General features: G+C 41.2%; 1 protein-coding gene across 1 annotated transcript; it reads right to left on the bottom strand.

Moving 5' to 3' along the window:
• Positions 1 to 4,895: 4,895 nt before the first annotated feature.
• fads6 (fatty acid desaturase 6) lies at positions 4,896 to 20,741 on the bottom strand. Its single transcript, XM_039787167.1, has 6 exons — positions 20,047 to 20,741; positions 12,866 to 13,032; positions 9,588 to 9,768; positions 8,854 to 9,041; positions 5,782 to 5,961; positions 4,896 to 5,577 (listed from the first exon to the last, which is right to left on the bottom strand). The coding sequence occupies exons 1-6, from the start codon at positions 20,327 to 20,329 to the stop codon at positions 5,428 to 5,430; spliced, it is 1,149 nt and encodes a 382-aa protein (XP_039643101.1). The 5' UTR covers positions 20,330 to 20,741; the 3' UTR covers positions 4,896 to 5,427.
• Positions 20,742 to 24,477: the final 3,736 nt, after the last annotated feature.

The following is a 24,477-nucleotide window of genomic DNA, read 5'->3' as shown; positions in this document are numbered from 1 at the left end:
ATGACCACAGTCATAACCAGGGGGCACGTAGAAAGTTTGTAGAGTAACTCAACGAATTTGAAAAAATAAATACAAATTTAAATTATGATACGATTAAAAAATATATAAGATGTAAGACCTGAACACTAGATGTTGCAGTTATGTAAAAGTGCTTGAAAACTAGTTAGCAAGCGAGCACAGAAGTTCAACTAGTTAAAAGTAAGGAATAAAAGTTAGGAATAAATAGCTAAAAGTATTGGCTGAACCAGTTAAAATAATTTGCCTAAAATATTGCATAAGAGGCTGAAATGGTTAGCTAAAAGTAATGGATACATGGTTTAAACAGTCAGCAGTCTAAATATTGACAGTTCAACAAGTATGGAAAAATCTAATTAGCAATATCCACTATTAAATAAGGAATAGTGTTACACATTTGGAACATACATTATGAATGGATGATGGGGTACATGAGGTCATATGACAGGACTGGGGGTGGGGGGACCTGTAATGGCAAATTTACATTTAAGCATGATTCTTTTCTTTTTTATGTTTTATTTCTGTTTTAGTTTTTCCCACAATACTGAAAGGGGGTTTATCTCATTCCCAGATGCTGATTTTGATTCTGCTAAACTAAGGAGCCACCGAGTCTGAAGACGAATGCGTACGGCCTTTTGTTTGAACCGATAAAGGAACAAGGTCACAGTAAATGATCTCTCTCTGCAGATTCAGTCCTCCCTTACCAGTTGAGATGTACGGGGCATGTGACGTCAGGGTGAAAGAAGGGCAGGGGGGGAGAGAGAACGAAATGGCTCCATGATGTCTCTTGAGCTTTAGCATTATCTTTATTGTCTAAAGTTGCCTGTAAGAAATGCAAAGTCATGTTTAGACCAAGAACGTGTGTAATTATCACTCCCCTTTTCCTGTTGTGCATTTAAGCTCAGTGTTTTATGTTCACTCATTGAAAAAACTTTTCCACACTGAGCTGATGTGCTTTTTGTGAAACTGTATTACTCCTATATTTGCAAATATATATAATAAAATACAAAAAAACAACTTGGTTTAGTCTTCGACTGTCTTATTTGTTTCACTTTAATAACTTTCAAAACTTTACCCCTGCTGCAAAGGACAACTTCCACAACAGACCTCTGACCAAAAAGGTTGGGAAGCACTGCTCTCATAATCACGTGTGTTCAGCCAATCAGAGACCTCTGTCTGCCCCATTCATTCATTTTTTTTCTAACTTAAAGGTACAGTAAGCGATGTTAATCTAATAAACCTTTTTATCAAATTCAGCGAATGTCTCCTCTCGTCACCTAGCTCTCTATTTTCTGTGTGCTGAAAAAGAATCCGGTGTTAATACCCAGCCCTGGCTGTGTGTAACTGTGTGTACATCTAGGCCTATATCAGTTTAAGTGTACGCTATATTTAGAATATTTTCAGTATTTTTTAATTCACAGACAATGTGAGTGAGTGTGTGAAGGATTTTTACTCTTGTCCACATTTTGAATCACAGCTATCTGTAGCCTACTGTATGTTTCAAAGAAATTATGGATGGTGTAATTTTTCAAATACACAATCATTTATCTAATCAGGAATGCCACTTAAAAAATGTAATATAGGCCGCACAGACGATTGAAATATAAGACAATCCAGATGTGTCAATAAAGGCAATAAAACAAAGTTTTATTCATGGAAATTCCAGTTAAAATGTGTTACCAGAAAACAAAGTCATTTGTCAATGTATCACAGTTAGTATCACCATCAAAACCAGGGGCCTGTCTCACACTGCAGCAGCAGAGGGTTGAGTAATTATACATTTATGATAATTTTTTTAAACATGTGTCCCCTGCCTCTTTACATCCTAGTAAAGGAATAGTTCAGCATTTTGGGAAACACACTTATTTGCTGAAAAACAGCCCTGTTTCCAACTTTGTTACGATGCACTTTCCAGCTGATCCTTGAGGCATTTCTCAAGACTTTATTTAGCTTAAAAAGGGAACACTTCATCCTTCAGTTTATCACAAACATTTAACATCAACACATCTGGAGATACGTGGTTTCCACTGGACAGGACGGGGATTAAAAAAAAATAAAAAACTGTCATTTGAACAGTAACTAAAGCTGTCAGACAAATGTAGTGGATTAAAAAGTACAATATTTTCCTCTGAGATGTATAGTAGAAGTATACAGTTGCATAAAATGGAAGTAAAGTACCTCAAATCTGTAGCCTACTTAAGTACAGTATTGAGTAAATGTACTTAGTCGAATCCAGGACCAGCAGATGAGTTAAATCTACTTCATGAGACAGACCTCAGGTCAGTTCCCCCTGTGATTAATCCCCCCCACTGGGACTTTTAATATAGCACCCATGAAATCAACTCAGCTTTTGGGTGAGCGTTTGTCTTTGTGCTATTTATTAAATTACCTCTAAAAGTGTAGAACATTCATTAAGTTCATATGTCTAAAAAAAACATTTATTAGGTTTAATTATTGTTACATATACATCCATCTTTAATGTGTTATTGATTATAAACCTTATGGAGCTCAACAGAGTGTTTCCGGACGTGAAACTCACGTTCATTTTCTCCATAAGGGTTTTAAATATCAGCCATAATGTAGCTACGAGATTGTGAAACAAATGTTTCTGCTCCTGCACTCTAAGAATAACAAACAGTAGTGGCAGCTCAATACACCGGACTTTACCCCGCAATTACAAAACGGCAATTTTGTGCGTAGCTACAGTTAAAATACAGAACATTTTCTGTTAGGACCCTATACAATTCTCTCATACAAGGCTGCCCAAAATGTGGGGGAAAAAAGCTGGCCTTGCTCCGCCCTCCTACGTACTTCTGCTCAATTTTCATTTTGCCGGTCCAATCAGCGGACAGAGGGAGGGGCTGAGAACGATGACGTTGAGGTTCGGTAACCTTCGGTCTGTTCCATAATGGCGGCGGAGAAAGATGCGAGCGAAGCCATTCGGTCCGTTGTGGCAACGTTGCCGATTATCCAGAAGTTAAAGCCCGAGCAAGAACAATCTTTGCTGAGTTGTGTTGGTGGCCATGATGTTGAGGCCCTCCTCCCCATATGGTTCGGGAAAAGTTTGATTTTCCAGCTCGCTCCGTTAGTGGTGAAGGAGTTAGCTAAGGCTAACGCTAGCGATGCTAAGCCGACGTCACGACCAAACGTTAGCGATTGGTTATGGCAGATCCAGAGTGGCTCTGGGCAGATCCAATAGTTTTAAACTTCAACAGAGGACCCGCCTTCAAGGAAGTTAACACTTGTCAATGTAGAGTGGCCAGACTCTCTGGACCAATGAAATGTGCCAGAGTCTGGTAGGACCAGGCTAGTGTACCAGAGTCTGGTAGGACCAGGCTAGAAAAAAGCGCCAAACATCTAAAAAAATTGATTAACGTCGGAAAAATCAGAAACATGCACTTCTATAATCTCCCAAAATCAATATCTGTGGCCTACAAAAGTTGTCGGAGCACAAATTATGCAATTCGAAATAAAAATAAAAAAATCAAATATAACTGTAAATCACATTCTACGAAACAATTTGTTAAAATATACAGACATACAACTGTTAATACACAGATATTTCTTACAGTGTGTAGAAGCTAGAAGTTGGTATGAAACCTTGTTTTAAAAAAAGAAAAACAGGTTTTATTTGCGATCTTATGGAGAAAAACTACACTACCCACAATCCTAAGTGTAACAGCGATGTCTCTTGATTGGTGAAGATTGCTGTTACTATGGAAATGTTAACCGCAACTGTGAACGGCTAGAGTGAGCTACTACCATTGAAGTTTATGATAGCTTGTGTACACTGTGTGTGCAATACGTAGGCTATTGGGGTTGTGCAATATGTTAGTTGTGCAATATCTCATTGTGAAAGGGCTGTGCTACACTTATTGCGGAGAATGCAGCCGACAGGGTTGTTCAATTAAAAACGAGGCGTTAATGTGCTTACTATATAGGTACCTGTCTAATGTATATGAGAGCATGAGAGTATGTGTTGAGAGATGCTTATTTTCTGTATTTTGTGTTGTCTTTGTAAAGCTGCGAAACGGACAGAGTCCAAAACAAATTTCCCTTCAGGGACAATAAAGTATATCATATCATATCATATATATATAGATACAGACTTGTACTTTTGGCTTTTTTAGCCGTTTTCAAAATTTTCTTTTGCGCCGAATCAAATGTTTTAAGGTCACGATTCATCTCGTAGCTAGTGGCTTGGTCTCAGGCTTAAAACTCTTCATATCAGCATTTAATGAAACGTCAATGGAGATATTGAACGGGTAAAATCACTCAGGAACCAGAGCTGTTCAAAAAGTGGGCGGTCACTGTTGTCCACCTTCCGGTGGACCACCATCGGACCTAATTTCGGAAGAAATATGTACGGTAGTGAATGGGGAGAGACTAATCATTTTTTGATCCCATTTGAGTTGAGCCATGAATTACACATATGATGTTCGTCAATTTTAAAGATAATGTTGCAAGTGACTGTGCAACTGAAAAAAAGCAACAAAACGTTGAAAGAAACAGCAAAAATTTCAGAAAAAGCAATGAAAAAGGAAGAAAAACTTCGGAAAAAGACCAGTTTTGATTATTAGGGGTGGTTGTAATCCCCCCCATCCCCCCTGTAAATAACGCCTATGGGTAAGCCCACTCATTTTACCTGTGCTAGCTAGCTAGCGAGCAAGCCGAGCATCAAGCAAGGTGACGTATTTTGTGTGAGACGAGAGATGTAGTTTACTGAGCAGTTTCACATAAAAGTGGTACTACGACAAACTGAGACTTTCTTCACTTGCAAAATTCTCTTTTAAACTGATGAACATCATATGTGTAATTTGTCTCACAAAAATACGTCGCCAAACTTGATGCACGGCTTGTTCGCTAGCTAGCTAGCTTAGCTCTGTTCCACAACACACGTAATGTTATCTCACCTGATGTGTTTTATCAAGCTTTTTTTTTTTTTTCATCAGCCGGGAAGAGAAAGAACGAGCAATATCCGTTGCTCGTTTGAGTAACGTTACATCCTGGATACGAAACACACACACAGACGCCGTAGCTTCAGCGGAACGTCACCCATGTGATTTTGAAGTGTGTGGTTTCTAATTAAGTTTTTTTACCATCTTGTATGTCAACAGTTTTACGACAAACTGGGACTTTCCTCACTTGCAAAATTATCTTTTAAACTGTAAACTGTAATTCATGGCTTAATTCAAATGGGATCATAAAATAATTAGTCTCTCCCCGTTTACTACCACACATATTCTTTCTGAAATAAAGTCCCATGGTGGTCCACCGGAAGGGGAAGGACTTGGCCACCTACTGAGACTGTTCAAAGCTGGAGCGTGGCGGTTGTAACATGTCACTCAAACACTGAAGCTTTTCGAGCAGAAACAGTGCTCATTAGTTTTTTCTGCTTCAGTGCTTCCTTCATCACTGCACCCCCACCAGCTCGGTGATCGGCGGGGCAAACACCATCAGCTCCTGGTATTTGTGGAAGAAAAAGCGCAGGCGGTTGAGGTAGCTGTCCTCCTGGTACGGAAGCTGCTTTTCAGTCAGGTACCTGGACACAACAGGCTTCACCTGGAAGAGAGACACACAAAGTAATGAATGCAGTGGGCAATAAAGTAGCTTCCTGTTTGTTCCCACCTCTAAACAATTCTTTCTGTGTTGTGCCATAAAGCAGAAATCTCCCTTTGTGCTGCAAAACAACCCAATGAATCTGCAGTTAAAAATCTACCCAGTATAGAACTGATAATATGTGACGATTCAGGGTTCAAACGTTACCTTTAGACACATGTTATCAGACAGAAAGGGGAAGAGATGGTGCTCCACGTGGCAGTTGATAAGCGAGTGTCCAAAAATCCAGTCCAGAAAGGGGTTACGAGGCAGGTTCAGGACTCCGTGGGTCATCTGGTAGATCCTCTTTGGTCGGTTGTTCGGAGAGAACATGTGGAGGCCGATGTGCTGCCAATTACACACAGTTTTATTATGGTTAACTGTTGTGCATCCCTTTAAAAACTCTGACGTCCTTAAGAATGACAAAAGTCTGCATCAAAATATTAGTCCATAAAATACTAATATTATATTAATACTTTTACTTAAACGTCCAATATGCAATTTTCTGCCGCTAAGCGTCTCTCGATGGAAACCTATGGGTGTAAATACAGACTTTTGAGGACAACGTGAAGTTGCGTGGGATAATGGAAGTTATTGTTATAACGGTCGAATCATCCGTTTTCCCCATCAAGTTGTGTTAATGTTTTATCTGCATCTTAAACGTCTACAAATGTCAACGAAATATCAACGGTGAATAGCGCCGAATTACGGAGAGGGCTAGCCGACTGACGGGGCAAAGAAACGTCGAGGCAAGGAAGGCAGGTAAGCCCAAGGGCTTAACTTTGGGTTGAACATTGGGGGGGGGGGGTTGAGATCCCGGGACATGTCTGCATGTATTGATAAAAGCCCAAAAACATCAAAAGTTGGTGACAAAAAAACATCAAAGGTACAAACGCGCCTGGCTTTTAAAGGGAATGGGAGATGACATTCTGATTGGTTTATTGCACGTTACGCCCAAAACACACCTATGATTAATTAAGACACTAAGTACAACCCTTTTGAAGCATGTGCCTGGCGAACGGACCCTTTTTCCCGCCGTTAAACTAGCAAAATTCATGATTTCATACACGCCCTAAACACACCTGCGCCAGGCGCTTCACGCCCTGCGCTTAGATCGTTAAAATAGGGCCATCAGTCTATAAATGACACATCAGAGAAAAGCTTATCCACGGCTAGAAGTACAGGAACACTGAGTTTAGGGGGAAAAAGATAGAACGCTGGCCAAAAACAGCAGCAGGATCCAGGGGAGAACAGGTTTTCAGTGTGAACCCCCACAGAGAACAAACATTTTTCCCTTTGACTTCACATCAAGAACCTGTGTTTTCTAATCCGCCTTCAAAAACACTTTGATCAGAACAATGCACAATGAGCTGCAGCGCTGGGAAAATCATGCATGAATTGTTCCTCTTTATCCCTCTTTATCAGCTGATCCAGACTGCTGCTGCCAGAGAAGGCTGAGGATAACTCCAGCTCTCAGATCATTACATTGGCTACCAGTTCCTCACAGAATCAACTTCCAAATTATATTGCTTGTCCATAATTCACTGAACGGTCCAGGTCCAAGATACAAACCTGGCATACCTCCCAGGTCGGCTCGCTGTTCCCAGAGTCTGAACTAAACCCAAGCTGCCTTTAGCTTCTATGCAGCTCAAATGTATAACACATTGCCAAAAGAGCTTAGACTTGAGACAATGCTGATTTATTTTAAATATAAGCTACCTTTTTACCATGGCTTTTAATTAATTATTTTCTATGTTTTTATTCCATGTGCATTTGATCGTTTGTTTCTTTTTTGATTTACTCTTTGTAATCTGTAAAGCACATTGGGTTGCCCTTGAGTATGAAATGTGCTATATAAATACATAAATACATTTGCATGACCTTTAGTTCACCAACTGGTCTGATCTACGAGAACACAATGTTGCATTATCATTTGGTGCCAGCAGTCTTTACCAAACCTGTGAGAGATCAACACATTCCAACACAAATTTGTGTTTCCTAGAATGGCAAAATGCATGTCCCGCCCTGTTCTGCCTTACTTTGCCTCTGACTGGCTCACCCTGGTATTTTTACCCTAACCATAGTCTATATCCAAGACGACCTTCCACTTCCGGGATTGCTCCGGTGCCGCCGGAAATTCTGCCAGATGTCACTCTTTTCGGCCGGATGTACGTCACCTTCCTTATTCTTATTCTTTATTTTATAAAGGACAGCACACATTAATAAACATTTATGTAAATGTGCCAGTGTTAGCCAGCCGGCTAATTTTCAACTGTAGTCCTTTGGCCAGATGAATTTAGACCAGAGCAGCAAGAAGCAGCAAGACATTAGTACAGGTTACACTCTACAGACAGAAGTCAACAAGACATTAGTACAGGTTAGACTATACAGACAGAAGTCAACAAGACATTAGTACAGGTTAGACTATACAGACAGAAGTCAACAAGACATTAGTACAGGTTAGACTATACAGACAGAAATCAACAAGACATTAGTACAGGTTAGACTATACAGACAGAAGTCAACAAGACACCACACAGACAGCTAGAGCAACAGATAAGCTGTCTCAGTTTGCCATGCAGAGCTACAGGAAGCAGCAAAACATTAGCATATCTACACATCAAACAGTATCCACATTCAGTATAAGAAGCCATGCAAACATCGAAACACAGCCAAGCAACATTGGCCATAAGCCATCTTCTAGCACCGTTCAACCATGCAAAGCAGTAACAAGCAATAATGAAAAGATGAAATAGGCTACATCCTCTGTCTTTGTGTTGGCGTTCTAAACTCCGGTGGATTTGTGAGGACTATGGTTAACTGCTCCTCAGATCTCTGCAGGGTAAATCCAGACAGCTAGCTAGACTATCTGTCCAATCTGAGTTTTCTGTTGCACGACTAAAACTACTTTTGAACGTACACACGTTCCACCAAAACAAGCTCCTTCCCGAGGCTATTTTGCAGAGGCACCGTCCGTCCTGCGCTTAGCGCCGCCTATGAAGATTGTGACAAGAAATGCTGTGTGGACTAGCCAGACCCTCCTCCGCAGCGCTGTGGAGGAGGGTCTGGCACTGCCTGACTTAATCCATCTAACGAAGCCAATCAGAGTAGAGCGTGTCATGCCATCCTAGGAAACGCAAATGTGCTTGCCTCACAGAGCTGCTAGCATGTCTGCAGACTCTCGTTCTTGTTTGAGAACATGTCGCTGCTGTACACGTCTGCAGGTACGGTATATCTCACCTGGAAAATGTTGACATGGATGTAGGGCACAGAGAACATCGCTCTGCACACAAGCATACAGAGCAGAGCGCTGAGAGGCGACAGGAACCCGGAGACGTGGATCAGCAGCCAGTACTGTGAATACAGGCCCAGTGTTACCATCAGGACGGTCCGGACCACGAGAGCCAGAGAGTGTCCTTTGAGATGAGCTGCAAAACCCAGAGAACCACATGGGTGAGAATAAAGTCACACCTCTAGAGCTGCAAAGATTAATGGATTAGTTGTCAACTATTAAAATAATCGGCAACTATTGTGATATATCGACGATGAAAATAATCCTTGGTTGCAGCCCTAAAGCTAAACCTGCTCTGTATTTAACACACAGACATGAGAGTGATATTGATCCCTCTCTCAGAAATAAAGCAAATATATTCCCAAATTGTTGAGCTATTGCCTTGAAATCTGCTCTCTCTCTCTCTCTCTCTCTCTCTCTCTCTCTCTCTCTCTCTCTCTATCCCTCCGTCAGCTTCTGTCCATCATGTCTCCATCTGTTCTCATCATCTCTCATCTCCCCCCATCAACATTTTGTGTTGTGTTGTACCAATTGTCAACCGTACAATATCGACATCGAAGCATTTGGTCAAGAAAATCGTGATTTGTTTTTCTCCACATTGCCCCCAGCCCCAGAATCACATTTAAAGTTCAGTATTTGAGTGAAGCGTCTGTCTCTCTTTGGCCCCTTTGGCGCCTCTTACCGAGTGCAACAAGTGGCGTGATGATGGGCACGGCCAGGGGAGCTATGAACAGGTAGATGGTGCGAGGCAGGAAGGGCACCTTCCACACGCTGGAGTCGCCCAGGCCAATGACATTAGTATGAGCATGATGCATCTTAATGTGGCCGTGAACGCCGGCTTGCGCTGAGAATGAACCACAGATCTGAGTGGATGAACACAAGGACAGATGGGACACGTTTATGAACATTCAAACAACAAAACTGATGCAACACAAAAACCAGGAGCATATATGTTTATATTGATGGACTTTCCTGACTTCACCATGTTTTTTTGAATACTGAACCTTTTTATTAGAGCTGTCTCCATTGATGATTACGGCATGGGCAAAGTGGGCACGTGGTCATGGTAACCCGTCCCCGGCTGTCCCCCCACTTAAGAAATTCTTAGTCATGATTTTGTCGACTAATCAAGTAGTTTAATTGACTGATCTTTAGAATCTAGAGTTTCTTCACAAAGAATCAATCAAAAGCATCTTCCTTTACTTGAGATGTGCTCATAAGTTTTTGGGAAGTTAGTCATTCAGCCAGCGGTGGCCTGTACATACAGTACAGGCCAAAAGTTTGGACACACCTTCTCATTCAATGCGTTTCCTTTTTAGTTTCATGACTATTTACATTGTAGATTCTCACTGAAGGCATCAAAACTATGAATGAACACATATGAATTATGTACTTAACAAAAAAGTGTGAAATAACTGAAAACATGTCTTATATTTTAGATTCTTCAAAGTAGCCACCCTTTGCTTTTTTATTAATAGGGGGAAAAATTCCACTAATTAACCCTGACAAAGCACACCTGTGAAGGTAAAACCATTTCAGGTGACTACCTCATGAAGCTCATTGAGAGAACACCAAGGGTTTACAGCGCTATCAAAAAAGCAAAGGGTGGCTACTTTGAGGAATCTAAAATATAAGACATGTTTTCAGTTATTTCACACTTTTTTGTTAAGTACATAATTCCATATGTGTTCATTCATAGTTTTGATGCCTTCAGTGAGAATCTACAATGTAAATAGTCATGAAAATAAAAAGGAAACGCATTGAATGAGAAGGTGTGTCCAAACTTTTGGCCTGTACTGTATAGCTAGCTAGCTAGTTACCGTTAGCCCCCAGTCAGCTATCAGCCAGCTACTTTCATTACAGCAACCCCCCGGCCAGAACTTATCTCCAGTGCCTGGTGCTTACGACGCTAACGGCAGTTTAATTAAATGTCGGGAAACGGACCATATCAGACCCAGCACCGAGTCACAACAGCGGCCATCCATAGCGTTAGCTACATCTCCGTAGCGCTACCGGTGTATGTGCCGAAAATCTCCTCCCTGCCGAATTTCTCCCCCCTTCGCGTTCAGCTGTCTTTACGGTTAGCTAAATTAACCCGACAAAAGGTGGGTTAAGCACCAAAACGAAAAGATAAGATTACTGAAAAGTAAAGGGGAGATAACTCAGCTGGGAGATGTTCTGCTGCTGCACAACAGGCATCGAACGTCCTCGCTGTCGCGGAGATTTCCCCGGCAATCCCCACCCACACCTGTCTCTCAGCCTCGTTTAGTAGCTAGCTAGCGTTACAACACACCCCGTCCGCCCCGGTGTTGAAACCATCCAAAAGGTGACATTGATATGTGAAATATTTTGTGTTTTAGCTGCTGGCTACGGTTAGCTTGCTAACTGGTCAGCTACAAATAAAAATCTAATCAAGAAAAATTTAATTATGTTGAGGAAACTGCAGCTATTTTCTTAGAATAACATGAATAAACATAACGTGAATAAACTTGAATGGGTAAACTCGTCCGTGAACTGATGCATTCTAACTGGCAGCAAAGGTCTTTAACACGAAAACTCCCATAATTCCACACAACTTCCCAACGTCATCAAAAGTCCAGTTTTACCGTCCATTGTTTTGGTTGAGAGACCCCTAGCGGCAGAAAGTTACATATTGTATGTTTAAGGTTAGGATAGCTGATTGGTCAGGGGATAGGACCTGTAAAAATGGGGTTACGTTACCTTGCGTAAGCATGGACGCCTGGCCAATAGTAGTGTGTGAATGCTATTGAAAGGCGGGTCTTGTTCTGGTCTGTTTTAGTATTTCTGTCTTTCATGTGTTAATCATGAAAGCTGAGTGACCTTGCAAAGGGCACAGGATGTATCCCGAGGGCAGGTGCCGGGCCTGACCAGAGTTAAGAAGAAAAGCTACTGATCGCATGAACCGAATGACTAACTTGACTCCCAAATCCTTTAAAAAGACACTGTTGTGAACAACCTACAGTCACTTTCTGTACTGACGCTGAAGTGCTGTAAACTGACTCTACTCGCTTAAAGTAACCAAACTTTCAAGAGAACTCCAGTGATTGGGTCCATTCTTTGATAAATAATTATACTAACAGCGAGCTAACACACAGCTTTAATAACCTGGTAGTCAAACACGTCACTCAGCTTTAAAGCTCACTGATTAACACTTATCATCTTGCTCTGTTTGATTTGTACAAACAACAAAGCCTAGAAAAGACAAGTAGTGGTTTTACGAAGGCTTATTTTTCTATCAGTGACTTCCTGGAGTCTTGTCGCTGTTTGTTTGCCAGACAACCAGCTGAGCCATTTATGAGCCATAAAATCCCCCGTAGCACGCACGTCTTTTTGTGTGTTTGTACGGATTAAACACACGAGATAGAGCATGTTATTGATATTATTGAGCTTTAAAGGTCCTGGTTGGAGGATTTTGTTCCCCCCTATAATTATGTTTTCAGGCTTTATGCTAAGCTAAGCTAACTGGCTGCTGGCTTTTAGAGAGCGGTATCAATCTTTTCCTCTCGGCAAGAAAGGAAATACATTTCTTAATAATCTTAATTTGTAGAGCACTTTGAAAAAAGTGTTTCACAAAACAGCATGGTGGCCCAATGCTGATGGTGGACCCACCACCAGGTCCTCCAGTCAGTGGCCTTGATGGCTCAGATCTGGAGTTGGTCCCCGGGCGTTGTAAATGTAAAATGTAAATGGCTGCCCTCTGCTCCCTTGAGGGATGGGTTAAATGCAGAGAATGAATTTTGCTACAGTACCTTAAAGTACCTTTAATATTGGCTGGTGATTAAAAAAGTTAATTTAAAGCTCTGGTGTTATCTATTAGTTTTTTTTTTTCCTATTCACCTGCAGGTGTCTCCCCTTAAAAATAAATAAAAGACAGTTCAAAGGAGGTTCAAGCTCAAATAAAATTGGGAAAGTCTTCAGTTTGTTTTCTGAACATCTCACCTCGATGAAGAAGACGGCCCAGAACTTGCCCCAGGCCTGCGACTCGCTCAGCGCCCCGTGGCTGGCCAGATGTGTCCCTTTAACCGTGATGGCGGCGTGAGCCACGCCCATCAGTAGCATCCCCGCTGAAAAGCTCAGGAGCTGAGAGGAGCCCAGCAGAAGGAAGGCTGCAAGACACAACACAGCAGGGATTCAGTCTGAATGCGCTCATTAGTTAGGGGTGTCAAACTCAACTTCCTTAAGGGCCACACAGGAACATGAGAAGCACATCAAGCGCCAGACATGTAGAGTTTATTGCTTTTATTTAATCAAAATAATCAAATATCTTTGACTGTATCATTGCATGTCTCATACAGTCTACTCACTTATACCTTGGTAGACAAAAATGTAAAAAGAAATGCCAAAAAGCTTAAAAAACGTTGACTAAAGCAAAATACATACCGTAAAAAGTGTCGCAACAAGCGTCGCAAAAAGCGTCGCAAAAAGCATCAAAAAACGCGGTAAAAAAAACGCGGTAAAAACCGGCAAAAAGTGGCGTACAAAATTTCATAAAAAACCTCTGAAAAGTAAAAAGTGAAAACGACAAAAACTTGGTAAAGAGTGAAAAAAAAACAGGGCGGGCCAAAATTTATTGTGAATCTAAATATATAAGGGGGCTGGATCAAAATTTACGAGGGGCCCAGATTTGCGCCGCGGGCATTGAGTTTGACACGTGTGGTCTAGATCAACGGAAGGACGTTTCCAGGATAAAGCCTGGACATTGATTGTTCGCTCTCTGTGTTGCCGTTAGCTACGGGAAACACCAACAACCTGCGAGCTACCAAGCTACCAAGCTAGTTTTGATGAACATTTGGATGGTGCAACAAGGCCGGCCTGCTTGGATCTTTCAGGGAATGATTGTAGAGATTTACTAAGAATATGTTTAGGGTGTTTCCTCTTTAAATGGGACGTTTTGGGGCCGATTGGTGGGATTGCTGTGGACAAAGTACACATGGAGATACACTGGTAAGAGCCAATGAGGTTTCACCATGTATCAGATAATTTAAAAAGCTCACGTGACTGTATTGTGTCAACAGTTAACTACATTTAATATTGTATGTGACGTTTTCTTTCACAGGGTGCAAATGTTCCACCAAAACAGGTTCCTTCCCGAGACTATTTAGCAGAGCCACCGTCGCTGCGTGCGGAGCTTAGCGCCGCCCAACAGGATTGCGATTGTCCTATCCCAGAATGCATCTGTGGTGAAGCCAGACCTTACTCCACAGCGCTGTGGAGACAGAGCTGGCAATGCGAGACTATTAATGAATTAATTAGAGGTATTTGACTCTTTGCCAGTGGGGGGGTCAACTGACCACACAGTGTTGTATCTGTTATCTGTGAGCAGCAGCGGTGTGGCTTTCAACCATGACACACCGGAAGATCAGGTGAAAGAATGAAACGTGATCCTCCAGGTGACTGGGGGGGGGGGGCGTTCCTCGCATGATGACATCACCCGTACTTTTTCTAATTTATTAAAATGTATCTGTTTGGGTTCTTCTCTTACGCTTCCATCAAGACAAATAAATACTAGGTCATTCATTTGATACTGTTACTCGCTAAATTTCATATTCATAAGACTACATTTTGCAAACCACAAACCATCTTTTTTTTAATATTCGAAAATGACCTCAACATTACATTTCATCAATTCTATATCCTGAAAACAAAAAAGCTGTTAACCCTCTGAGGACAAAAAGACGCACCGGTGAGTCCAAGCGATGCTCGACAACACTCCTACTCGAAAAGCGATATTACAACATTTCATTTTAGAGATATATTTACTATTTCATTCATATATTACGCTGCTATTGTGAACCCAAGACTTATGTAAACTCATTCCAAAACAATTGAGCGTAGGTATGTTTTCACAAGAGATTTGAGAAATTTTAACAACCTTTTAGATTTAGGGCCAAATTATCTCTTTAAACAATGCCCTGGAACAAATTTTGGCCTCACTTTACAGAAAGCTGAGTTTGTTCTGAACATTTTGATATGAAACACACAGGGATCAGTTATATGCAAATACCCTTAAAAGGAGAATTCAAGAAGAATATCTAAAAACTCCCTTAAAACCATCAATCTATGTACTATATAAGATCTTCGTAAAGTGATGTGTACTGCATAGGTTATGTGGAAATGTGTCATTTGTGCTATAGGCTATTTGGGTTGTGCATTATGTCATTTTTGCAATACGTAGGCTATTAGGGTTGGACAATATATTAGTTGTGCAATAAATAGGCTATTTGGGTTGCGCATTAGCTCAGTGCAGTGTCATTTGTGCAATATGTAAGCTATTGGGGTTGGGCAATATGTTAGTTGTGCAATATCTCATTGTGTAAGGGCTGTGCTACACTTATTGCGGAGAATGCAGCCGACAGGGTTGTTAAATTAAAAACTGCCACTGAAAGGAGGAGTTAATGTGCTTACTATATAGGTACCTGTCTAATGTATATGAGAGCAGGTTTTCTGTTGCATGAGAGTATGTGTTGAGAGATGCTTATTTTCTGTATTTTGTGTTGTCTTTTTAAAGCTGCGGAACGGACAGAGTCCAAAACTAATTTCCTTTCAGGGACAATTAAGTATATCTTATATCTTATCTTATTTGTTATTTAATTGCAACCCCCCCGGTATAATGTATATTCGTGTTATGTTTATTTATGTTCTGACTGCCTTTGTCTTTGAATGTTTAAATAAAGACCAAAAAACAAAGTATCTGTTGTTTGCACTTGACTTAACTTAATTTTTTTTTGCTGTGCTGTTTCTAATGTTTTGAGTTTGTTTTTTTCAGCTTCTGGTCCAGTGTAGCAGGTGTACCTTCTTTTGTGGTGTTGAATTTTTCTGTATTTGTCGCCATTGCCAATATGTTGCGTTTGTCGACATTGTTGGGATTTGATGCCTGCTTCAGATCAAATTCCTTTCTGGATGATAAAGTGAAAGTTGAGCTGAAATTAAGCCGTTTCTGCATTTCAATTCTGAGGATCTTCTTGCTTAACTTCGTCCTGCATTCGACTCTGCCTCTGACCACATTCACAAACATTCAAATATTTATACGAACAGCTGAACTTCCTGTCAGCAAATTCAGGTCGATGATAAAATGACCTCACTCTGATCACATTAAATATGAATGAAATGCAGCACTGATGTGGATGGTTTTAACTGCAACAACTCTGCAACCCAAGCAACCAGTAAGGCTTCTCTGGCTCGGCCTTGCAGCCGGGTTTTAGATGACACGTTTCCTCCCTAACCCAATAAAGCAGTGCTCATATACTGCACCTCCTATTTCAAAGCGAACTATTTCGAGGAGATAAGTCACAAGCTCTCATATACCCAAAGACAGATGCTTCCTCAGGCGCACTGTGGGACTAAAGTGAGTATTTATTAATCACCCTTATACAGTCAGGGATATACTGTGTGGCTTCAAATTATAAAAGAGCAGCTGCAGTAGGAATCTGTTGAAGGGAAAACTGAAGCCGTTATCTCTGCTCTCTTCAAAGCCACCAGACTCATTTTACCTCGCAGAACACGGGAGTTGCTGCTCTACCGCTGCCTCCATCGGTTAGTTACTCACAATTTAAATGGTAAAGGGCCATGTGCAATATTACGATACGAGTACGATAGACAGATCATTAACTGGAAACAATTTTGATTATCTATCAATAATTTAAGCACACTTTCACTAGTTTCAGCCTCCGAAATGTGAATGTTTCATGTTTTTTTTAAGTCTTCTGTGACAGGAAACTGAATATTTTGTGGTTTTTGACTTTTGGATCGGACAAAACAAGTGAACTGAAGACATCACATTGGGCTACGGGAACTTATGACGGTCATTTTCCATTTCACATTTTATAAAAGATCAATTGAGAAAATAATTGGCAGATTGCAGCCCCATTTCAGACAGACTAATTATTTAATTGGGCTCCAGGAAATTTTCTGACAGTTTATAGTCTCAATAATGTATTCAGTTGAAAATATTTATTGACAGATTAATAAAAAGTTAAAGCCCTGTAGATATAATTATCTTATGATGCATGGAGCAGTTTAAATTCCACATTGTTGTGGCAATATAATAAATATAACTCAACATGATGAAAAGGTTAATAATTTTCATAATTTAATAAAAAAATGTTTTATTATAAATTACAATTTACACATTGTTTGTTATAAATCACTACACACAGGCCTGAAATACACACACACACATGCTCAGGACCTATTCATGCACAAATGGAGAGATGTCAGCGTGAGGGGGCTGCCAGTGCTGGACCAGCGACCTGAAAGGCTGGGGGGGGGGGGTTCGGAGCCTTGCTTAAGAGCACCTTGGCAGTGCCCAGAAGGTAAACTGGCATCTCCAGTCACCAGTCCACACTCCATACTTTGGTCCGTACAGGGACTTGAACCAGTGACCCACCGGTTCCCAACCCAAATCCCTACGGAGCTACTGCCACCCCCAAATATATATATAGACCCTGCATAAGATAACTCAGAGACATAAACAATGGTGTGGATAAAGAACGGAACAAAAGAATTGAATTGCAAATACTTTATATATTTTTTACATTCTGCACTCAACCCATTCGGCCTACTTTTTCTAACGCTTAATTTTGTATACATTTGTTTCTGTTTCAGTATTTAGTGTTTATTCTCATTAACCCTCTGAGGACGAAAGACACACTGGCGTGTCCAAGCGATGGTTGACAAAATTGTATTTAGAGGGTGTACCTGAATAGGTTTACATGGTTACATTTAAAAAAAATAATAATATTTTTGTTGTACTGCACATTGCTGCAGCTCCTCTTTTCACCCTGTGTGTTGAGCTCTCTGTTTTAGCTACAGAGTGAGACATCTCACTTCTGTTCCTATCTTTGTTGGGATGTGCAGTACCTAGGTAAGGACTACTAGCCAGTCAGAAGCAGAGTATGAGGACATGCCCTGACAGTACCTAGGTAAGGACTACTAGCTAGTCAGAAGCAGAGTATGAGGGTGTGCCCTGACAGTACCTAGGTAAGGACTACTAGCCAGTCAGAAGCAGAGTATGAGGGCGTGCCCTGACAGTACCTAGGTAAGGACTACTAGCCAGTCAGAAGCATAGTATGAGGGCTTGTCCTGACAGTAGCTAGGTAAGGACTACTAGCCAGTCAGAAGCAGAGTATGAGGACATGCCCTGACAGTACCTAGGTAAGGACTACTAGCCAGTTAGAAGCAGAGTATGAGGGTGTGCCCTGACAGTACCTAGGTAAGGACTACTAGCCAGTCAGAAGTAGAGTATGAGGGCGTGCCCTGACAGTAGCTAGGTAAGGACTACTAGCCAGTCAGAAGCAGAGTATGAGGGTGTGCCCTGACAGTAGCTAGGTAAGGACTACTAGCCAGTCAGAAGTAGAGTATGAGGGCGTGCCCTGACAGTAGCTAGGTAAGGACTACTAGCCAGTCAGAAGCAGAGTATGAGGGCGTGCCCTGACAGTACCTAGGTAAGGACTACTAGCCAGTCAGGAGCAGAGTATGAGGGCATGCCATGCTAGCAGCTAGGCGAGCATTATAACGTGTGTTCCAAAGTGACCACGTCTGTCTCTGAAGTAAAGGCTGGACTACAATAGAGCTGTTTGGAGCAGTTGGTGAACAGTGTTTTCTGTTGGAGATGGTAAGTCCCTTTGGGGGGGGGGACTTTGGGCTTTTTCACTTTGTAAATGAGCCATGTCCACCATTGTGCCAGCATCCATCAGACTGTTGAACAAACAATTATCACCCCCCATCGATCGATCCAGACTTTGACCTATTCTCCCTATACTACCCACCCCTCTACTCCTACCCTCAGGGATTTTAGTTTCTTTTAGTATTTTAGTAATTAGCATTTATTTATTCTCTGGTATGATTAATACGGACTTTGTATTGTTGTATGTTGTGTTTGAATGTGCCTGACCACAAACGAAGTGCCCTCACGGGAAAAATAAAGTTCTTTTGTTTTTTTTAAACCTATAACATACACAAAAAAGATATATAACACAATAAAGGAAGGGGGAAAAGCCCAAAAGCATAATATGAGCACTTTAAATGACGAAATATGGACAAACAAGATTTCTGCCGGACAGAAATGAATAATATAATTTGGTAATAAGCCTCTGTCGTTGGACTGGACTGTGTTTGATAGGGTAAGGAAAAGGAAAAAAGCATAATATGAGCACTTTAATCAATCAGGGACATTTATTATCATCAATATGACGTAAATGTATTTATTTTGGATCTGCTTTTTATCTCCTTGAGCCGGTTGGGTCACAGTAACTAGTCCACAAAGACATAAACAATAACTTAAAGTACAACATGTACTTTTTTAGTTTCTGTAATAACTTTATATCAGTTAGGACATTTGAACTGTTAATCCCTTCTGTTGTCTTCCCGGGATCCAAATTGAAAATAAACTATTTTTTATTGCTTTTTCCAATGCTTTTGGCGCTTTTTGTCACATTTTCAATGCTTTTCTTGTTCATGGTCAATTAACCTAATTTATCTGACATTATACCTAATTTTTTACTTAAAAAAATCCCCAGAAATGATGAATTATTTGAACTAATAGCTAAGATCAGAGGATGTTGAGTGGATCACAGACTGGTATCTGTCGAAGTTTAGTCAGGATATGTTTTGAAACCATTTTAAACCTTTGTTTTCAAATGCTACCAAATTTAATACAACACCTAAAGTTCAATAGAAGTAATCATTAATTTTACCTGCCAAGCACATCCATGCATCCATGTTATTTTTGGGCAATTCGGTTAAAAAAGAAACCCATATTTCTGTTATAAAAAAACGGTTACACTTTACTTGAAGGTATCTACATAAGAGTGAAATGACACTGTCAGGAACGTGTCATAACCATTAAAAACAAGTCATAAATGTTTATGACATAACACTTCTTTTAGTAAGTGTCATTCAGTTTTTTTAAGTTAGGGTTAGAGTTAGGGTTAGTGTTAGAGTTAGGGTTAGGGTATCTACATAAGAGTGACATGATGTGTTCATGACACTGTCATGTCACTCTTATGTAGATACCTTCAAGTAAAGTGTTACCAAAATAAACGTCAAAATTTGACCCGAAGACAACAAAATGTTTAAAGAAAAGCTGTATACATTCCCCAGTGTGTGCGCGCTAGTCTTACCCGGTGGCAGACAGAGGAAAGCTGCTGCCAGGATGCTGCAGTCGACCCCCCTCCTCTCCCACCAGCTGCTCTCCTTTATTATCTTCTGCACGCGCCTCGTCAGCTCCATCATCAGCGACTCCTTCTCCGCGACTTCCCCTCCGCTGCCTCCGTTCTTCTCCCCGTCTCCCTTCATCTCGGAATCCACTTTCCTCTTGACTAAAATCTCCCCCATCCTCCCATCCTCTCCTCCTCCTCCTCTCACCTCCCGTCCTTCCCTCCACTCCTCCGGTACATTCTGCATGTCAGCTGCCGCCCGTGCTGGTAAACCGGCTCAAAACAAGGTCACCATGCGGTCTGTGTCGTCCTTGCAAGCCGCCCGGTGCTTAACGCTGACTACACACTGCACCCTGAGCGTACAGTCCACATCCTTATTGAGGAGAAGCATTGTCAGAGGCCCAGCCCCCTTCCCTGCTGCTTCAAGAGCCCTTTTTCTGCACCCTCCTCTTCTACCTCCTTGTCTCACCTACTCTGTTTCCCCTTTTGTCCCCCCCTGTCAGCTGACTCCTGATGCAACCCAGAAAGCAGTGGAATTTTGTTATCCCACGACCCAAAGATGTAAAAAAAAAAAAAAATGTGTGTGGAAATGATGTGATGGAAATCCTCACAACAAAACCGCAGCAGCTCCGCTCAGAGTCGCCTTCTCCCTCCTCTCTGGTGTCTCATGTATTCTGCATGTCGCTCACAACAACCCCCCACACACACACACACACACACACCCCACCCCCCCTGTTGTGTTCCTTTGTGTCGCTCCACTCCCCTCCCCTCGCATCTCTGTAACCTTGGCAAGTGTCCTGGGAAAAGAGAGGGAGAGAGAAGAGCAGAGGAGTGGCTAAACAGTGGCCGTTCTGTTGTTTCTTCACCAAGGGGAAAGGTTCAAAATTTAAAAAAAAAGGAGAAGATGCTGCGTGCACGAGTGTGCCCCTCGCAGTTGGGGTGTGTTTTTAAAGCTGGGGTAGGGGAGAGTTTATGTGTGCATATATATCTGGTGTCAGCGCTGCTATTTCTTCTGGAGACAGGCCAGTGTTCTGGGTTTGAGGCCATGCTGACTATTTAAAACATACACTGTGTATTTTACTCTTAAAGGACTGCAGATACTGCAGAGAAAGAACCAGGCGAGGCAAGGCGGCTGCATTTTGTATAGCACAGTTCAGCAACAAGGCGAGTCAAAGTGCTTTACATAAAACATTAAAGAGCTGTCGAAAAAACATCAGTTGAAGAGAATATAGAACAGCTAGAAAAAGACAGGTATGAAACACAAGAATAAAAGTCACAGGGCAGTGTAATAAATTAACAATTAGCGTCACAAATAGGGTTGCAAAGGGGCGAAAATTTTCTGGTAAATTTTTCGAAAACTTTCCATAGAAAGTTGAGCTGGGGAATTTTGGAAACTTTAATGGGAATTAACGGGAATTATCGGGAATTAACCGGATATTTTTAATACTGCTTTCCATGCAAAGTTTAGCTGGGGAATTTTGATTTACTAAGGTTAGTGGGCTATACAATTAACACAGATACAGTAGGTTAATAATAGCAATGGGTTATGTATTACCCACCCCCCAAAAACAACTTTATATATATATATATATACCGTATTTTAAAACTAAATTTTGGCCAGTATGTAGTAGCCTATGCTGATTACTGCGTGTGTGCATGTCATTGACGAACAGGGAGGACATTCAACTGAAGTTGCATTAAATCAGGTTGTTTTAACCAAGATTATGCTACAATATGGGTTTCAACTACATTTAAGTTCCCTGTTATAGACTAACAGCATTATAACAAGCAATATTAAAAATATCCACTTCATTCCCATAAATTCCCGTTTATTCCCGTTAATTCCCATGGAAAGTTTCCAACTTTGAAAATTCCCGGAATTTTGCAATCCTAGTCACAAATAAAAGTCTTCTGCTGGATTAAAGAAGTGAAAAGATAAGGTTAACCCTGTCTGGTACAGCTTACACATATGAAAGGACCTGGAATCTCTTCTTGTCACATGTCAATAGCACAGCATGTCCCAATATTTGGGATTAAGCATTGTACTGGATTGCCCTGTTTTATCCAATCCATGGCTTTCATTTTGTGTGTTTGCTCTTAATTTATTAAATGTATCTATGTATAAACGCACAAGCATGGATGTCTTTTGAATATAGTATTACTACTGACTTTCAGAGGGGAGGTGGGGCATTGGTGGATAGAGGAGAATTATGGATGTGCAGGCACACACATGTGTGTTTATCCAGTATTTGTGGGTAACAGTGTGTATGTAATGCATGGGTATGAGGATGCTGCACGAGTTCCCTTTTTGGCTGCCTTTTATTTGTTCTATTTTATTTCATTATTATTTTATTACACATTATTGTATTATATTTGTATCATGTATATATGTGTATGGAGTTGGGTCTGAACTGACAACTGTAACCATTGATTGACAGATTTAAACAGTTTTTTTCTACATTGAAAATCAATAGACTTTTTTCATGTCATAGTAGGAAAAGCACAGGTGTATTCAAACCCATTACTGATGGCTGCATTCCACTTAGGAGAGGTCCTGGTATTAAACCATTACTGATGGCTACATTCCACTTAGGAGAGGTCCTGGTATTTAACCATTACTGATGGCTGCATTCCACTTAGGAGAGGTCCTGGTATTAAACCATTACTGATGGCTGCATTCCACTTAGGAGAGGTCCTGGTATTAAACCATTACTGATGGCTGCATTCCACTTAGGAGAGGTCCTGGTATTAAACCATTACTGATGGCTACATTCCACTTAGGAGAGGTCCTGGTATTAAACCATTACTGCTGGCTGCATTCCACTTAGGAGAGGTCCTGGTATTAAACCATTACTGATGGCTGCATTCCACTTAGGAGAGGTCCTGGTATTAAACCATTACTGATGGCTGCATTCCACTTAGGAGAGGTCCTGGTATTAAACCATTACTGATGGCTGCATTCCACTTAGGAGAGGTCCTGGTATTAAACCATTACTGATGGCTGCATTCCACTTAGGAGAGGTCCTGGTATTAAACCCTTACTGATGGCTGCATTCCACTTAGGAGAGGCCCTGGTATTGTGCATGCTGACTCACTGAAATAGCTTACTGGGACACTTGTGCTACATTTACACGTGGCCGGCTATTTTCATAAATGGACATTTCAACCTCTCCGATTTCAAAAATAACATTGTGCACAGCTGTCAGTTTTCAGAAAAGTGTTCGTTTACACGTACCACGTGTATATATGCCGTCAATGCCGTCAAGAGCACGCCAAATCTGTAGGTGGCGGTGTAATGAGAAGCTCAAGCCCACGTTAGCCAATCAGAATCCCGAAAATAGCAACAACAGCAACGAATCACTTCCTCTTTCTCTCTCTCGGCTGCCTAAACCTCCGTATTTCTCAGTTTACGTGCAAACGAAGATTTCCAAAATCTCCACTCTGGCCGGAGTTTTTAGAAAGACTCGGTTTCAGAGGCGAATTCTCCGTTTGCGTATAAACGAAGGGCACAAACGAAGGGAAATGTCTCCGTTTGTAAAAATAAGCATGTACGTGTAAACAGGGTCTTGATGGAACTGAGGGTCAGTTTCAGCAAATATGATAGAAAAACGTAATTCAATGCATAATCAGCCAAAGTCCGCATATTTATGCAGGGGGGGTGGGGGGGGGCGCATTTTTACAAATCCGCCGCACTTTCAGCGCATAAATTGCAGATTTCCGCGCAAAATATGCGGGGCTTGCATGATTTCATAATCCCCACATTTTCGTAGCAAAAAAGTTACATATATCTTTTTAAGATTATTTTTTGGCATTTTCAGCCTTTATTTATACAGGACAGCAGAAGACATGAAAGGGGAGAGAGAGGGGGAATACATGCTGCAAAGGGCCGCAGGCCGGAGTCAAACCTGGGACCGCTGCATCGAGGAGTAAACCTCCATATATGGGCGCCCGCTCTAACAACTGAGCTATCCAGGAACCCAAGTCACATATATCTTAACAGAAATTTGAAAAATGTTGCGTTTACTTCACACAAGAGCGGCCATTTTCCCCGGTTGCCATGGGAACGTTATGAAGTGACGTAATTACACGACGTGAACATCTTCGAAAAGCAGGGTGTTGGTGGGAATCACTTTTTCTTCTCTTTTTCATCAAACCGCAGTTTTTGCAAGTTCCCGCAATTTTTGCAAGTTCCCGCAATTTCATCGCATAAAATTGCATAAATATCATATATAGCATATTCCATCGCATTTTTTAAGAAAACGTGCCGCATAATCAAGGATTTTTGCCTGCAACAATCACAAAAAAACTCTGGAAGGACTGTTTATAGTGCAGTATTAGTACTTTTACTTAAGTAAAGGACCTGAATACTTCTTCCACCGCTGGAAATCAGCATAT

This window comes from Perca fluviatilis, chromosome 21, assembly GCF_010015445.1.
Source record: "Perca fluviatilis chromosome 21, GENO_Pfluv_1.0, whole genome shotgun sequence".
Classification (NCBI taxonomy): domain Eukaryota; kingdom Metazoa; phylum Chordata; class Actinopteri; order Perciformes; family Percidae; genus Perca; species Perca fluviatilis.
The sequence above is the reverse complement of the archived record's forward strand: the minus strand, read 5'-3'. Positions and strand labels throughout refer to the sequence as shown.

What these genes read in the sequence shown, in the direction of transcription:
- fads6 (XM_039787167.1), bottom strand. Translation starts at nt 20,329, where the DNA reads ATGCAGAATGTACCGGAGGAGTGGAGGGAAGGACGGGAGGTGAGAGGA. An exon ending in TTTCCTCTGTCTGCCACCGG is followed by an intron (nt 13,033 to 20,046) that starts GTAAGACTAGCG and finishes TGTGTCTTGCAG; the next exon opens with CCTTCCTTCTGCTGGGCTCC. An exon ending in CTGATAACATGTGTCTAAAG is followed by an intron (nt 5,578 to 5,781) that starts GTAACGTTTGAA and finishes TCTCTCTTCCAG; the next exon opens with GTGAAGCCTGTTGTGTCCAG.